Source organism: Prunus mume, unplaced genomic scaffold, assembly GCF_029339155.1.
Source record: "Prunus mume cultivar Tortuosa unplaced genomic scaffold, ASM2933915v1 scaffold25, whole genome shotgun sequence".
Classification (NCBI taxonomy): Eukaryota; Viridiplantae; Streptophyta; class Magnoliopsida; order Rosales; family Rosaceae; genus Prunus; species Prunus mume.
This window is the reverse complement of record NW_028296571.1, coordinates 111,901-129,633: the sequence shown is the minus strand read 5'-3', so window position 1 is coordinate 129,633 and position 17,733 is coordinate 111,901. Positions and strand designations below refer to the sequence as shown.

Here is a 17,733-nt window from a genome sequence, read left to right as displayed (position 1 = left end):
CAAGAACAAAATAAAAGGTAGGTACTGAAATTGCAAACCACCACACAAGTTTCAAGCATAAATTTTGACCAACAAAAAAATTCAAGCATAAATTATAACGTCAACAAAATAATTTAATATATGACAGAAATAATTAAATAATATAATAGTTTTCAAACTAAATAATATAACAGTTTTAGTACAAAAAATTGAATTGTTGGGCGCAATATAAAAATATAGGGATTTTCATGAATAGGCCTATTCTAACATGACATATTATACAAGTACCCATATAGAGCTTATTTAAAAACTAGCCATTTGTCATTTTCTACAAAAAAATTTGAATTTTTGGGCGCAATATAAAAATATAGGAATTTTCTTGAATAATCCCATTCTAACATGACATATTAGACAAGTAACCATATAGAGCTTATTTAAAAACTAGCCATTTGTCATTTTCTAATTGGTTTTTAGAAAATTTTAATACACTAAGAGCATCTCCAACACAGTTGATATCACCTCATCCCTAGCTATTTTGCCGAAAAAGAAGGAAATGTGCGACTTCATTAGGATCGCTGCCTTACTTGCTATTTTGAAAAACACAATTTTGACTCGCTATATCTAGCTACTAGGAGAGAGAAATTCAAGGCTCGCCATCTCCTTGCAACAGTAAACAAATTCAAAGTCAAAACTTCAAAGTCTCCATCCTATTCTCTCTATCAGCTCTCTCTCACCCTGTTTCTCTGTTTCTCTCCATCTCTTTGAACTCTGAGTGGTATTTCCATGTGAGATTTGACAATTCCCTCTTTATTTATGAATTTTCTTGAAATTTGTATATGGATTTTTGCTTGGACGTGTTTGAAATTGATATGATTTACCAAGTATTTGAATATCTAGAGCAAACTCAAGTTAGGCAAGATTCAGATTAATGCATTTTTAGGGTTTGTCTTGATTGAACTTAATTATGCCAGCAAACTATTCGATGGGTGCCTTCACAGAGCTTCTCATTAGTTTTTGTTAAGATCTTATCCTTCTCTGCAAAAATATTTTTTTAATGAACTTAACTATGGTTGTATTTCTCCCCACTCCACTGCTTAATCTGATAGGTTTAATGTCATGTGGCTATATATGTAGATGAATTATGTAGATAATGCATATTATGCCAACATCCTCAATGGACAGGTAGACCATACTGATCCATTTTCAACATTTAATAACATACCTACTACTCAAAGTGAAGGTGACAATATAGTGCCTCAAGTGACTGTTCCAATTGGATCAACCACCAAGAAACAACAAAGAGCTAAGAATTTCGTTGTTGAAGACGATATGCTTCTTGTGTCTTCATGGCTCAATGTTAACTTAAATCCAGTGCATGGCAACGAGCAAATGAGTTCTACTTATTGGAATAGAATTTGGGAATACTTGATGGCAAAGAAGAAGTTTACTTTTGAACGCACTTCCAATTCTCTGCTACACCGTTGGTCAAGAATTCAACTTCCAGTGAATAAATTTTGTGGCTACATGGCCAAGATTGAAGGGAGGTCTCAAAGCGGTGTAAACGAATAAGACAGGGTAATCTTCTTGCCAAAATTACCAATTTACACTCAAATTTATTCATTATGTATATTTATTCTCGCAAAAAAAAAAATTATAAAACCTTGGAATTTCTTACTTGATTAGTACGATGATTTGTGTTTTTGACACTATAAACGATTTGTTACAAACTGTTTGATTGATTATTAAAATACTGGTAAGATCTTGCAAGCAAAAGAAATGTATCAACAACTTATGGGATTTGCATTTGTGTATGAGCATTGTTCGCATTTATTGAAGGATCAACCTAAATGGATTACTGAAACTTGCAAGAAAAAAATTCAAGACTAGTAAAAATGCAAGCCCTGCATCTTCTTATCTTTGCATTCCATGTGCAATCAATTTAGGGGAAGATAATAAAGAATCTACATGTATAGAAAGGCCAGAAGGTAAAAAGGCTGCAAAGGAATTGTCAAGATAGGAAAAGGATAAAAATCCAATGGGTGGCAATGTAGAGTCTGCAATAGATGTTCAAAAATCCAAGAATTAAGAAGACATAAACTAGAATATGCACGCAGACAAGATGAGCAATTCCAATTGATGTATGCTGCAGAGCAAAAGCAACTTGCTATTAGGCGTGAAGAAGTTCAAATTCAACATCAAAGTGAGGATTCTAGAATAATGGTAATGGATACTACTAACATGCTACCAATGCAAGCATAATACATGATAGGCCTTCAAAAAGACATCTTGGCAAAAAGATCTGGCAATAGTTAAAAGTCTATTTCTATAAGTGCAATGCATTTGAACCTTTTTTTATTGCAGGTTAAAACTTTGTTCCTTTCATATGGTTTTGAACGAATTCCATTAGTCCTAGAGAACACTCATGTGTAGGTTCTATATTTGGAATTTCCCCCATTCTATCAAAGTTATGGATTTGACGACAATATCCCTCATCATGTTGCTCCTCCTCAATAACCATATTATGCATGCAGACATAATATCTTTCATTGTGTTTTGGTCCCCATAAATGAGCTGATCCTCGCATAATACCAAAATGTGATTGAAGCACCCCGAATGCACGTTCGACGTCTTTTCTAACTGACTCTTGAGCAGCAGCAAAATATTTCTTCTTATTTCTCTATGGACCAGAGATTGTTTTTACAAATGTTGACCACATTGGATATATACCATCAGAGAGATTTCCATGGTATAATTGTTACCATTAATTGAATTAGTTGACTGGAGGAGCGTGACCTTCAACTAGTTCATTGAAAATGGAAGATCAGTCTAAGACGTTGATATCATTATGGGATTCTGGTAACCCAGAAAAGGCATGCCATATCCAAAAATTATATGAAGCCCATAGCTAACCAAATAATTGTTGGTTCATGGAAATGACCAGAATACATACCTTGCCACGCATATGGACAATTTTTCCATCTCCAACGCATGTAGTCAATGCTCCCCAACATCCCAGGAAAGTCGTGTTGTTCCCTAATTGCAAGCAATCTTGCGATGTCATTGCTATTTGGTGATCTCAAGTACTCATCACCAAAGGTTGCAACAATTGCCTTGATAAATCTTTTTAGACTCTCTAAAGCAGTGCTTTCACCAATCCTCACATATTTATCCACGTTATCAATGGCATTGCCATAAGCAAACATCCTTAGTGTGGCTGCGATCTTTTTAAAGGATGGCAAACTAAGAAGTTCAACAGCATTCTTTCATCGAATAAAGTAAGGATCGTAATTTTCCACCTCACTTTTAAGTCGAAGAACAATGTTGCGGGTTATTGGAACCTCCTCCTAAATAAATGGTCATGAGATACAAGTGGATCAACTAAATAATCTTGATAAATATTTCGACCACCTCAAGCTATGTTGCGTGGAACGACAACACAACATTCAACAAAACCACGAAGCCTTGATGTTCATCCCTCATTGGATAGATTCTCTGTTTTTATATGTGCAAGCAAACCATCTTCATATTGGTCATCAAGGACATCGTTGTCGAAGAGAATATTACGTAGAAAATGACTTGCTATAGAATGATGCGCCACGGATAATATTGAGAAAATGAAGGAATGGAGGAAAATGAGTGAAGATATGTTCTTATTTATAGATAGACAATATGTCATTTTGGAAAAGAAAAAAATACCTGTTGGAAAAGTAGATTTTAAGAAATAAAAAAATATTCGAGGTTAGCTAAAATAGAGAACATTGCTAGAGGAACCACCTTTTAAGTGCCCATTTGGCTTGCTTATTTGGAGTGATAAGTGATTTTTTAAAAAAAAATTGGGAAGCACAGCCCGTTTGGTAACCTATGAGAAAATCACTTAAAGCTGGTTTGGTACGTCATACTGTACTGATTAATTTGTTTGATAGTATTAATATGTTTCGGAGAGTACTGATTGTTTATCCATAATATTATAAGGTGTTTGGTGCTGTTCCGGATAAATAGCCTTTGATTAAGTTATACTGTGTTTGGTGCTGTTCCGGATAACATCATATCACACTATTTTTTATATGGAAAAACTATATAGAAACCCCCAAACTATAGGGTCATTTTCAAGTTCATACTCACCTTTAGAGACATTTATGAGTACATACTCAAACTTCTAGAAAACCTACAAATTGCCCACGCCGTTAGTCAGACTGTTAAATGCTGATATGGTGAATGTGGGTTCTATTTTTTAATGACGTGGACTTACAGGTGGACAAATAAATAATAAAAAATTATGTACATGTGAAAAATAATTTTTTTATCATATTAAAATCATTAAAAAATGAAAAAAAAAAAAAATCTCCTCTCTCTTCTCCTACCCAGCCAACCCTCTCTTCCTCTTGACTCAACCCCACCTCTCAGCCATCCCTTTCTTATCACCCACCCCCAAACCCAACTCTCTTTCTCTCTCCTTCTCTTCTTCCCCTCCCCAAAAATCAGATCAACTGGAGACTAGGGATTTGAGTTAGACGAAGGTTAGGGTTTCGATTGTGTTGGCGAAGGCGAGAGCTTTTTTGTTTACAATTTTCACAAGAAAACATCGGAAAGCCCTCGATCGAGCACTGGTTGCTACCTCCATTTTCTTGGTGCGTCGGCTTCGGCGTTGAGTGAATGCAACTTCTAGATATTTTTAGGATGGCAAGCGGCTAGAGATTTTCCAACTTATTAAATCGGTGTGGCTAGGCCATATCGTGAACCGTCGTTTAGAGGATGGCGATTCTTTGGGGATTTTCCGCTTCTTCGTTGGTGAAATTCGATGTCTGTGGGTGGCGCGAACCCTTGGGCTTGGAAGTTGAAGACCCCTTGTCCGGTGTTATGTGACGTCAATGTCAGCGTCAGTCGACAAAAGCAACTCGAGTTTTGGGATGACTTTGAAGATTTTTATTGTTGTATTTTTTTTTTTATTCCTTTAATAGAATATTCATATTTTTTATAAAAATATTTGAAATTATAAATTTTTAATTAATTTTTTGTCCACATGGAAGTCCATGTCATTAAAAAATGGGTCCCACCTTTGATACATCAACATTTAATAGATTCACTGACGATTTGGCTAACGGAGGAGGATATTTGTAAGTTTTCTGGGAGTTTGAGTATGTACTCGTAAATGTCTCTAAAGGTAGTTATGAACTTGAAAATGACCTTATAGTTTGGGAGACAGGGTTTATGTAGTTTTTCCTTTTTTTTATTTAAATTCTTTGATAATTTAATGAAAATTTAAATTCATAGGGAAATTAGGGAATAATTTAGTGGGAAGTTAAAAAGGCTTTTAATTTACATGCTGCTTCTTTCCATTAATCCCATATATCCATCCATCATCATGAATTTGCTCAAATACATTTTAGTTAATTTAGATAACTAAAATTTAATTTCTAGCATTCACCAATTAAATTGAACAATCCAATCATACACCAAACTGAAGCTTACCAAACTCATCCACTCATCCACTCCCCACAACCAAACCCAAGATTTTTGGTTGCTCTCCAAAACATCGAATTTCAATTCAATGCAAAACATAGACAAATAAATAATTCCACGATGCAATTACATTTGTTGACGCTCAAAAATGGTTCGGCACTTTTGAGCCCAACTTAGTGATGAGGTGTGATGGATGATGGGTGAAGGTGAGGACCTTCACCAAGTGTGTGAGGATTTAAGCAAGCGATGAACATATAGAAGACAAGATATACGTGGTTCACCCTTAATGAATGGGCTACGTCTACGGAGGAGTATATTCTCATTATTATAATATTGTGTATTTACATTTGTACATGGGGGTTGGACCTAAATATAAAAGTAAGAAATGAGAAGGTCATGACTAAAGATCAAGCCCAGCCCAATGATCATTTTCTAAGGGGAGAGTGGTCTCCTTTTATAGGTGAAGGGAGCTTTCACTTCTTGTAATATTCCAATGTGGGGCTCTTTGCTTTGCCTAGAGTTGCTTCTAGTTGCTTGGTCAAATACGGTATAAACAGAAGTCCCCCAAGTTCTCAAGCTAAGAGGTACTCCTTGGTTAAGGACTTGCGATTTTCAGTGCATTGACCGAGCAACACCTTAGTCTTAATCCAAGTAGTGTGGTGTCGATGGTGTCGAATGATGACTAGGTGCGAAGGCTATGGTGAGTGCGAAAGCGTGGCGATGAGTGCGAAGGCATCGCTCTTGTCGGATGATGACGAGTGCTAAAGCGTTGCTTTTGTCAAATCATGATAGGGTGTCGGGCGATGGTAGTACCAAGGCGTCGCTCGTCGAATGGTGACGAGTCTGAAAGCACGCCAAATAATGTGAGTGCGAAGGCATCACTTTTGTCAAATAATGGTGTCTTGAAGGCATCTCTCTTGTCAAATGATGCGAGTGCGAGGGCATCGCTCTTGTCAAATGATGATAGGTGCGAAGACAAATAATGAGAGTGCAGAAGGCATCGCTCTCATCTAATGATGAGGATGCGAAGGCATCGCTCTTGTCAAATGATGACGAGTCTTGAAGACGCATCGCTCTTGTCAAATGATGATGAGTTGCGAAGGCATCGCTCTAAATCAAATGATGACGAGTGCGAAGGCATCGCTCTCGTCAAATGATGGAGGAGTGCCGAAGGCATCGCTCTCGTCTAATGATGACAGAGTGCCGAAGACATCGCTCTTGTCAAATGATGACGGGGTGTCGAAGGTATCGCTCTCGCCGAATGAAGAAACTTATAGAACAAAGCTTACCAATGGTTTGTGCCGATGGCTAATAGTCTTGGGTTTTTCTTTTGTTTTTGGTTGTGTTGGCATGAACGCCAAGTGCCGTAAGTGGGCCTTTGAAATTTAGTGATTGGCAGGGGAGCAACTCGTGGGCCTCCAGAGGTGTGTCTTGACTTCGATATGGCCCTTGCCGTTCGGCAAGGGCAGCACTGAAAAGGAGTTTCATGAAGTCAAGGTGTTTGGACCCGTTTGTTTTTGGCATGAGGCCTTGGGTGGCATCTGGTGAAACCGTGGTGGAGCCCTGCCGAGTCCCAGTGTTTCAACTTGAGTAGGTTTGAAGTTGGACCTTCCTTGATGGGTTTTGTGAGCTCCTTTGCGCTGCAAATGCCCGTTCGGCAAGGGTGGATTGAAAGCTTTGGGAACTGTGGTGTCTTCGGCAGATTGTGTTTGTTTTCAAAACCACTAGTTCGGCAACACCATATATGCCGTTCGGCAAGGCACATCTGGGATCAATTTGTTCGTCAGATATCCACGGCGTTTGACAAGAGAGCTGGAGCTAGGCCTTCGGCCAAAAGAAAATTTATGGGCTTGTGAGCTTCGGCAAGGTATGCCAACAACCTTTGCTTTGGTAAGTCTACCCTATCCGATAGTAGTGTCGGCAAGATGACCAAAGCGGTTATCTTTGGGCAAGGTGAGCGATTCATGTTGTCGGTTCTCCGAGTCATGCGCAACCCTTGCCGTTCGGCAAGGGTGTTGAGAGAGATTTTGAAGCCTCTGTGTTCCTATAGCACGTAAATGGGTTCGTCGAGGTGAGGCTGGTTCGGCAGCAATCTTGTAACCACCTAAAATCCTTTGTCTGCGGTGGTGAGTAAGTGCCCACGGCCCGGGTTGTTAATCTTATTTGGGAGCCATGAAGGTTGTCGAGCTAGGCCTACGATTTTGAAAAGCTTGGACCTTGTCATTCGGCAAGGGTGGAGAGAGGCTTAACCGTGGTCACGGCTTGGCCGGCGTGGTTTGAAGGAGAGGTCGAGTCTTCCATTGTTTCGTTGTGAAGCCACGGTGAGGCCCTAGTGAGACTTGGCTGTCCCTCTTCCTTCGGCACATGAGACTTGGTGAGTCCGACGTGATTTGAGCAGATTTGCAAGCTCCTGTTTCGGCACAACCCTTGCCGTTCGGCAAGGGTGTTGAAAGTTTCTCGAGTTTGTATGTACAGCTCTGGTAGAGTGACCAGGAGGCTGATTTCGTGGAGGCACTTTGATTTTTGGAAAGAGCCATCTTGCGAGTCCTCATTGTCCTCATTGCTACACACAACCCTTGCCGTTCGGCAAGGTGGATTGAGTAACTTTTGGGTTTTGATTTTTAACAATGACTATTGCCGATGGCTAATAATCTTGGGTTTTTTATTTAGTCATATATTGATGATCGCATGTGCCAAAGGAAATGATGTTTATGTTATAATGCATATGTGCCAATGGCAATTATGTGAATGATGATGATGTAGATGTACCAATGGCAATGATGCGTATGCAATGATGCATATGTGCCGAAAGGCAATGTACCACTTGGTCATTTTGTCGAGTGACTGAAACATTCTGCTGAACAGTAGGGTATTGAATGTACACTGAGACTAGATGCCGAAAAGGCATGTTAGTATCAGCTGCCAAAAGGCAAGATAAAGTGGTGTCGAATGGCATGTTGCACTCCTTGGAGTTTAAGAGAAGGGAAAACACGGACTTGTATCCATTCTTCTTCTTTTGCTGCACCCTTTTTCTCTTTTTTTTTTTTTTTTTTTTTTTTTTGAGGCATAATGCCAAGTGCCACAAGATCAGTGGGCTTGAGAATTTTGACTTGCTCTTTAATAACTTTGCAAGGCTTCAATTTTAGTATATTGCCAATCGGCGTTTGAAGTGAGGCTACCGTTTGGCTCTGGAAGAAATGCGGAATAAGTGTGGCTTTCGTTTAAGATAGTCTTGCCGTTGGTGCGATAGGGGATGCCTTTCGGTAGCCTTGGGATATTTCCCAAATTGAAAGTTGGATTCGCAACTCTTGATCTGCCGTTTTTCATTTCTTGTAGTCCCCTTGGATTACGATTACCATTACGCAATATATGTTGCAGACAGGCTGAAGATGAATCAGCTCCAGCAAGTTCGAAATTTTCGACCAAGTGGGTGCTTTGAGAAAGCCAATGGCATGGCTACCGTTCGGTAGTTGGTCGAGCAACATGAAGATGGATGGCCACTCAAGGCTTTTGGGTGGCTTGATCAATCTCCTATATGGGTGTGCCGTTCGGTATTTTGACCTTTCATGCAGATTTTTGTTGAAAATCTCGAAAGTGCAGATGTGGCAATTGGCTTGAGAGACGAATTGGGGCTGTTGCCGTTTATTCTGATGCCCAGGGCTGCAAGCGGGCTGCTCTTGCCATGTTGTCCACGTATGATATTGGTCGACAACATAGCTAAATGGCATACACAGATCCAATATAGATTTTTACTGACCCAATAATAGTATATTGTTAGGAATTTAGTTTGATATGCAATCTCCAAATTCAATAATAACAAGAGAAGGAATATGTCACTTATCTCTTTGGAAATTGTGCACAATGGGTGGTGATCTGCCTCTTTTTGCCATGCAAGGTGGGTATTTTGTTGAGTTAGCGAATAGCAATTGAATATAGGTGAACCACGTAGCCTGCACCTGGATTGGCATGTCCATCTTCATGAGCATTAGGTACCCAATATGTTGCCAAGTAATGCCGAAAGGTAAGGCCATGTAGAATATCTGAGGGCTCCCAAACTTTCTCTTCAAAGGGGGTGCCGAACGGCACTTTGAATTGAGATGGTGGTTTGGTCTTGCAAGCCATGCAAAATGGTAGCCACATTATGATTGGCTTTTCCTTGAAATATCATCTTCTGCAATTTGTTGCCTTAGCATTCATGGTTGCTCCAGCATGGGATTGCCGACGGGAACTTAGGTGATGCCGATTGTAAAGTGCGAAGGAAGCTGAAGAAGGAGAATGACATAAGCTTTTGTGTCAATTCCCACAGACGGTGCCAAACTGTTGGCGCTTAAAAATGGTTCGGCACTTTTGAGCCCAACTTAGTAATGAGGTGTGATGGATGATGGGTGAAGGTGAGGACCTTCACCAAGTGTGTGAGGATTTAAGCAAGCGATGAACATACAGAAGACAAAATATACGTGGTTCACCCTTAATGAATGGGCTACATCCACGGAGAAGTATATTCTCATTATTATAATATTGTGTATTTACATTTGTATATGAGGATTGGACCCAAATATAAAAGTAAGAAATGAGAAGGTCATGACTAAAGATCAAGCCCAGCCCGAGGATCATTTTCTAAGGGGAGAGTGGTCTCCTTTTGTAGGTGAGGGGGAGCCTTCACTTCTTGTAATATTCTAATGTGGGACTCTTTGCATTGCCTAGAGTTGCTTCTAGTTGCTTGGTCAAATACGGTATAAACAACATTCATAACCTAATTTCCACAAAAATGAAAACTCGTAACCTAATTTACACAAAATTTAATCATAGATGAAATATATAAAGAAGGAGAAGATGAAGACAAGAGAATAGAGAAGAAGAATATTGGATAGAGAGAGAGAGAGAGAGAGAGAGAGAGAGAGATGGATGGATAACTGGAGAAGAGTGAAGAGAATAACTTGTGGAGGAACCCTAGGGAGAAGATGATGAAAATAGGATTTTTCACGTGAATGTGTGTGTTCTTTTTCCTTGACCATATAATTAAGCGTGTATTATCTAAGCCGTAAGTCGGGGTATTTGGGTTGTATTATCGAAATCACATTAGTATTGACATTAACTACCTTTTACAGATATTTAAGAATAATTCGGCATTTTTTGCCGCAGCAAAAGTTTCATCATCATTTCCACCTCCTAACCTTCCAGAGATTGCATTTGTAGGTGTGTTTAGTTTCTTTTAATTCATCAATGCAATCCGATTGATTTTTTTTTTAATTCCCTTTTTAAGTACTTTACTTCTGATGTGATTTATGAGTTCATAATATTGAGTGTGTTAAGTTTTCCATTATTATGGCGAAATAACATATTTCATGTATTAGAAAAGTGTAAATGCTTTTATCATAGGACCTAGAAGAGTTATAGTCAGTGGTTTCATTGCAACTTTATTTTGATAAGCATGTCATTACCTCAGTTTTTATAGTTGGGTTAAGCTTTTTCCCAAGGAGTGAATTACGACGAACCTTTTCCTCTCACTTTCAGGGAGAACTAGTTTGTATGCCTATGTTTGTTAATTACTTATGGATGTGATGCAGATCTATTGCTTCAGAAAGTTTACTTTTACTTCTTATATGTGCAGGTGTTTATTTTGTTCTCTGTGACTGTATCATTATTCTTTGAGATCCTTGCTCTAGCATATCTTAAAGGTGCGGATTGTTTCTTCAGTTCTAGTTTACTTTCTTAGTTGTAAATTTATGTTCCATTATTGTCTTGCCTTTGGTTTTTTCTTTTCTTGTCTTTATGCCGCTTATCCATAGTTACCTTGTTTTCTTGCATGCACTGGCCTATTATGTACTGGACATTACCTTGATTTTCTGGAAAACCTCAAGCCTCTTAGAACATAATCATTAGTGAAGATATGATTCTGGCAAGTTCTATTACGAGACCGCTTGCATGTATTTGACTAGTTCGCCCTTTTCCTGCCCATCACTTCTTTTGATGTTTGTTGAGGTTTGCGGAATGGGAATTGTAATCCTCTCTAATGGAAACCCTTCCTATAATTTGACCTTGGAGAAAGGTCTTCTAGAGTTGCACTGTGGCCAGTTTGTTGCTTTGCCAAACCTTACCTCCTTATGGAGTTGTTGAATGCCAATTAGAAAAAAGGAATCTTCTATATTTTACAACATGATATGATGAATAGGTAGTTGTCTTCCTTTATACTGTATTATTGAATACTACGATGAACTGATGTTAGAATATATATATATATATATGTTGATAGATGAACATCTATGCACTTGTTCATATTAGAAACATTTGTGTACTGCATTTGAGTTGTGGCTGTTCACCCGTTTTGTTTTTGTTCCTGTGATGATAGGGTAAAGTTCCTCATTGCCTTGAAAACCATTAGCTTGTCAACAAGTCAACTTTCTTTAGTGTGCGAGCGTCTGCTAGCAATAACAATTCTAGGACTTCTTAAAATAGATAATTTGCTTCAAATTCTGATTTCTTAAACAAACGATTGTGAATTTAGGTGAGGAATATCTCTCAAGTAAGTTCTTAGTACAAGATTGGTAATTCTGGCCACAATAAATGATAATAAAATGGATTGTTTGAGGCTGAACTGCCTTTTACAAAACTAGAGAGGGAAAAATCAACTCTAGAAAGACAAAAGGTGGCTGAAATTCAATTTGCCTCGTGAAACTCCGATTCGGGATTTGGATTGGGTATGTCTGTCTTTGGATTAGAGTATCGTGACTTCAGCTGCTAAGCTTTAGTTATAAATCGCTACAAAGTTTGATTTTGGCAAGCTTCAATCTATTCAGACCTGGAGAGCTTTTTGAATGAAGCTGCAACTTCTTTAGTGCGAATAGGGTAGAAGTGGTTGGACTTGAGGGTTCTTGTGAATTGCACTATGGTACCTTGTTCTGTTTGGTCAGGGCTCTCCATAAATTTGTTGAGGTTTTCATATTTGTGAAAACTCAAACTCTGCTTGTTTTGGCTTTTGCTGAACCAAATTTGTAACAAGAGAAGTCTCGTTTTGAATGACTTATTTTCTCTAAGTCTGAACCTGGAAGTTTCTTGATCTATAGCTGGCTTCTTTTGTGGCTCAAATGAGCTTTTGGTTGTTTCAGTTTCCTTTGAAGGTTCTCAGTTATCAAGTGATCATTTTGAGTTTTCGCCTTTGGTTGATTTTTTATTGTTTCATTGATTGATGATTTTTTTTTGCCTGTTCACTCCCTCTTATATTTATAAGAAATGCTTAGGAATAGGGTAATTCTTTTAATAATGGGCGGCAAAATTTCTCAAAAGATCTCTTATTTTTAAATACAAAGAAAAAGGGATTTTATCAGTTCTGGCAGATAGGCTTTCAACGGTCAGCTCCTATGGCAATCACTTCTTTGTATTTTGAAAAAGAACCTAACCCCTTTCTAATCCCAACTGCACAAATTTATGCCAACCTAGACACTTTTGGCACATATAGCGAATTTTACCTTGGTGCCGTGGAAATTGTCAATAGCAGTTTATTCTAGGTAAAAATGCTTCCCCTTGTGAAAGCTCAAACCGTGATGGTTAGTTTGATTTTTCAGTTTTGAACAATTCCCTATTCTTCTGCTTATCTCTGTTTTGAGAACATAGTCTGCTTATCTTTTTGAGAGAATCACCCTCTTTGGAGTAGAAGAAATATCTCTGAATATATATATATATATATATATATAAATTGATCTTCTGTTTTGGCTGAGTTTTTCAGAGATGTCATCTTTCTGTACCTGTCCCAATTTTAGCTCTCTTATCACTTTCAGTTGATATTGTTGACTTTCAAAGTTTTTAGATAGTCACGTGGGCTTCTCGTGGGCTACCTTGAGAATAGTTCCTTCAAAAAGATCTATTGATTTGCTCCTGGGCCTTTGAGAGAGATGGTAGTAGATTTTGGCCCAATCTAATTCTTTGATTTGCCTAAAATGTAATTGCCATTTATTTTGGCATTTTTTACATTTCTGCCACTTCTAAAAAGACGTGGGTTGGGCTCACTCCTGATCTGATAATTGGAAGCCCAACTCTTTTATTCTTTTTGTTTCATGGGCCTTTCTGAGAAGTGGGCCGATCGTGAGATTTCTTTTGGCCCAAATAGTGACTAGTTTGGTTTGTTTTGTAATTCTCTTGTATACCTATTATTTTCTTTTGTGCTTATATATAATGTCTTTGTTGCAATAAGATGGCAAAGAAGAATAGTAACTTCACCACAACTGAAAATATTGCAAGTGGATCCCGAAAATTGTCAGTATTGTGGAATGCTCAAACTATAGCCATCTTCATTAACCTTTGTATCAAGGAGGTGGATCTAGGCAATCGTCCCGGTACTCACTTTAATAAAGTTGGATGGGCAAGGTTGGTTATAAATATTAGTAAAGAGATAGGAAGACCTTATGAAAAATTACAATTAAAAAACAAGTGGGATTTACTAAAAAAAATTACGTAAAATATGGAAAGCACAGGATCGCTTTCAACATTCTAGTGTGACTGTGAGCAGATATTTTAGTATCTTACTTGATGTTGTATGTCGTTTGTCTTTGGATGTAATTAAACCATTGGAAAATGCGTTTAACAACACTCCAATGGAATTCCTACAAGATTCTAGATATATGCTTCATTTCAAGGTAACTATTGCACCTACTACTCTTAAATATTTGTCTATGTTTTATTATGTTATAATTAATATTATGTTTGTCTTTTTATCGTACCTCCTTCTAATCAAATACCATTTATTGGTAAAAAGGGGATATCTACCCAAAATGTGATGGCTACATAAAATTTTGACATGCAATTTATATTTGCATGTGCTTGATGGGAAGGCACGGCCCATGACACAAGGATATTTCTATTGGCTTTGCGTGATCAAACTTTGAATTTTCCTAAACCTCCAAATGGTACTATTTCTATCTGAAGAAAAAAATTCATATAATTTATATTTAAGTTTTTTACATTGTGCATAATGAATTAAATTTCTTTTTTAGGAAAATATTACCTAGTAGATGCGGGATACCCACAAATGAGAGGCTACTTAGGACCATATAAAGATGAAAGATATCATCTTCCTGATTTTCATAGGGGTGTTCAATCGAGGGGTCATAAAGAGGTATTTAATCATGCGAACTCTTCCCTAAGAAGTGTTATTGAACGCACTTTTGGAGTATGGAAAAGAGATGGAGTATTTTACGAGACATTGTTGGAAAAACAACAATTAGTGACTATTTAAAATAACTATATAAATATAATTTAAAACAATCTGTAATACAGAATATAGTATATAAACAACAAATTAAACCAACTTGGATTCGAGATAGAGGCTTCCAGAGTTGATGCAATGTCCTAAAGACAGTAATTTCACCCCTTCTCGGTGCTTGAAGTTCTATAGGTGACTTACTCCCAGGATTCAACTATCTGTATTCTAAGCCCTAGCACTTGGACTTAGAATCTGACGAACTTTTATAGTTTTCCTCTCAGACAATGTGAAATGCTTGTAGAATACTTTTTATGTGTCAAACGAATAAGGCTTCGTTTGATTTAAATAAACTTCTGAAACCTTATCAGAAGAGTCACAATTGTTAGAAATAGTTAATAAAACTAATTCGAATTAATAAAAAATTATTCATTCAAAACCAAAAAATAATAATTTTAAATCTGAAAGTACCCCAAGGCCCAAGGCCCGTCTTTTTTACTATTAAATATTATATAATTTTATATAATATTCAAAGCCCAAATCGTTTTTGAAGCCCAGTTTGCTTCCATTTAGCCCACTTCCATTTACTAAGTGTGGGACTTCCACTTACTAAGTGTGGGACTTCCACACTTATAAAGACCTCACTCTTTCTACTTTCTATCAATGTGGGACAAATGTTCTTGAATTTCATTCAAACTTCTAATAGACATGCCTAATTATCCTTTTGCAAAACAAGTAAAAATAATTATTGCAACCATGTCATTGTGGACAGGCCGAGAATTTCCCCTTAACCCGGCGGATCCGTCTTGGTCCGACATCCTGCGATGCAGGCCCACTTACTAAAAATCAAGACATCCTACCAAAATTTTGGCAGAGTCTCTCCTGCAAAGTACTCAAACAACAATATTCAACCTGCATAATTTACATCATAATATATTCCATTGCCAGCATGCTTTTAACATACAACAATCCAACATAAAATGGCCTCCGGCCTCAAGTAGTAGCCTAACATGGGCGATAACAGAGCGTCTACAGAATTTGTTTACAACAAAGCGAGGAGTAGAAAGAATTTATCTGAGACCTAACAGCGGCGACAAGCTTGGGCTCGTGACTTGCTCGGCGCCTTCAAAGCAACTCTTTGCTCACAGGCACAAAACAGAAAGATGTGAGTGGACAAAAATAAAGTTTCACTTTAAATCAACATAATAACCCCACCATGTAAAAATAATGCTCTAGCATGCAATTTCACAATTCAGAAACCAAAACTCAAACACAAAATCCCAAAGTCCAAAACAACTCCACAACTCAAAACCACAACTCATTTCCCAATGATATGCGACTCTCATCAACCCGTAAATACCCATATATAAATATATATCCATATATATAGGACTTTAATATAATATACTGCTTCTCTCCATACTAATGTACCGGGGAAACAATCCAGCAGGGTTGTTGGCTAGTCGCAGATTTCGAACACTAACCGGCGTCCGGGGATGAAGTAGTCCAGGGGCGGAACTCCGCAGCTCACCGCGGCACGCGCCAGCGACACGTGTAGCTCACAAATCTCATATCAAGTCCTCACGGCGTGAGAGCGGTATCATCACCCCACCGGCGCGCCACGCGTGTGTGATGATACTCAAGCAATATACATACTCTTCCCATGCGCGGCCGCCATAGCAGCCCACGTATGGAAGTGTCTCTCACGCCGCACTTATACCAGCGACATGTGTGAGACCCGCAATCTCATGGCCTTCCCACCCACGGCCTGCCAGCAGCGTGTGTGGGAAGCCTAGTAACTAGGGAATGATACTCACCTACCATACTCATACATCTCACAACCATCCCTCAAATTCACATCTTTCCACAATCTCACCACAACAACCTCTCATACTCTATACATAGACAATATAGATAGCCATCCCAAAATCCATATCAACATAATCATCATACTCAAATATATATATCCATACTCAAAATATACAGTCAAGATGTATCAGAATATTCAAATCCATCAACCAAGTGATTATTAAATCAAAATCACCATTTAAAATCTATGCACAAATTTCTCATCAATAAAACCATGCATATGCTTAAAACAAAGTCCACTCACAAATAATCCCAAGCTGCCCGGCTCCGTGAGGGTCCCGCCTGCTGCGAGTGATCAACCGAAGTACCTATTTCCAGATACAAATCCTTGATTAACATCACGTACTTCCAAAACGGAAATTCACAAAAATACTTAAATCCCCAAGTCGGTGCGCTCACGTCCAAAGGAATATCCTAAGGTCGGTTGCAGGTTTGGAAATGCTTCCGATCGCACGGTAATCGCGATTTCCTAAACTTCAAATTATTGAATCGGAACATCCGGGGCTCCGATTCACAATCCGCGAATTCCTATAGGTTTCTAAGAGTACCTAGATCAACATAATTCAGTTTGAAACGATCCAGCGGTTAGAACTTATCGAACCGGATAACGCACAATATCACGAAATCCGTTCGATAGTCAAAACGACATCAAATCGAGATCCGCAAAATCCTCGCACTCGTGACCTCCTAAGGATCTCATCAGGATGAAAACAACTTCACCACCACCTTGCCCACGCACGCCACACAGCGCGCCCGGCGCGCGGGTGTATATGAAATTTCGGCGACGGAAAATCTCCAAATACGAACCACCCTTCCAATCCTAGATACTACTCGAAGAATGGAGCAACTTTTTCAACTACGGACAGCGTCAATTGGACGGCAAGTGGCTGAATTTCAGATTGAAAACCGGCCAAAACCTAGGTTTCAAATTCGGTTCCAAAACTCAAAATCGATCCAAGCCTAAACAACGGTCAGCTAGAGCACGTAAAAGGAGAAGAAACCTCACGGTTCACGGGATTGGGCCCGAGCGGAGCGGCGGCGCAGCGCGTGAAAATTCCGGCAGAACGATCGATATCGTGGCGGTTGAGTTTTCAGTCGAGATAGCGGTGGGTTGTGATCGAGGCTTGAGTCGAGCGGGACGATCTGGCTCTTCGTTGCGGGCGAGAGAATCGAAGAGAGAGAAAGAGAGTGAGTCGGGGAGAGAGAAAGCGGGAGAGAGAGAGTGAGGTGAA

The 17,733-nt window shown here is 38.7% G+C and overlaps 1 protein-coding gene across 1 annotated transcript; it reads left to right on the top strand.

The window, feature by feature from the left end:
- The first annotated feature begins 1,113 nt into the window (after nucleotides 1-1,113).
- LOC103330480 (glutathione S-transferase T3-like) lies at nucleotides 1,114-1,548 on the top strand. Its single transcript, XM_008233072.2, has one exon. It carries the CDS (start codon nucleotides 1,114-1,116, stop codon nucleotides 1,546-1,548), a length of 435 nt encoding a protein of 144 aa, XP_008231294.2.
- The last annotated feature ends 16,185 nt before the right edge of the window (nucleotides 1,549-17,733 follow it).

Coding starts and splice junctions, on each gene's coding strand:
- LOC103330480 (XM_008233072.2), top strand. CDS start 1,114: ATGAATTATGTAGATAATGCATATTATGCCAACATCCTCAATGGACAG.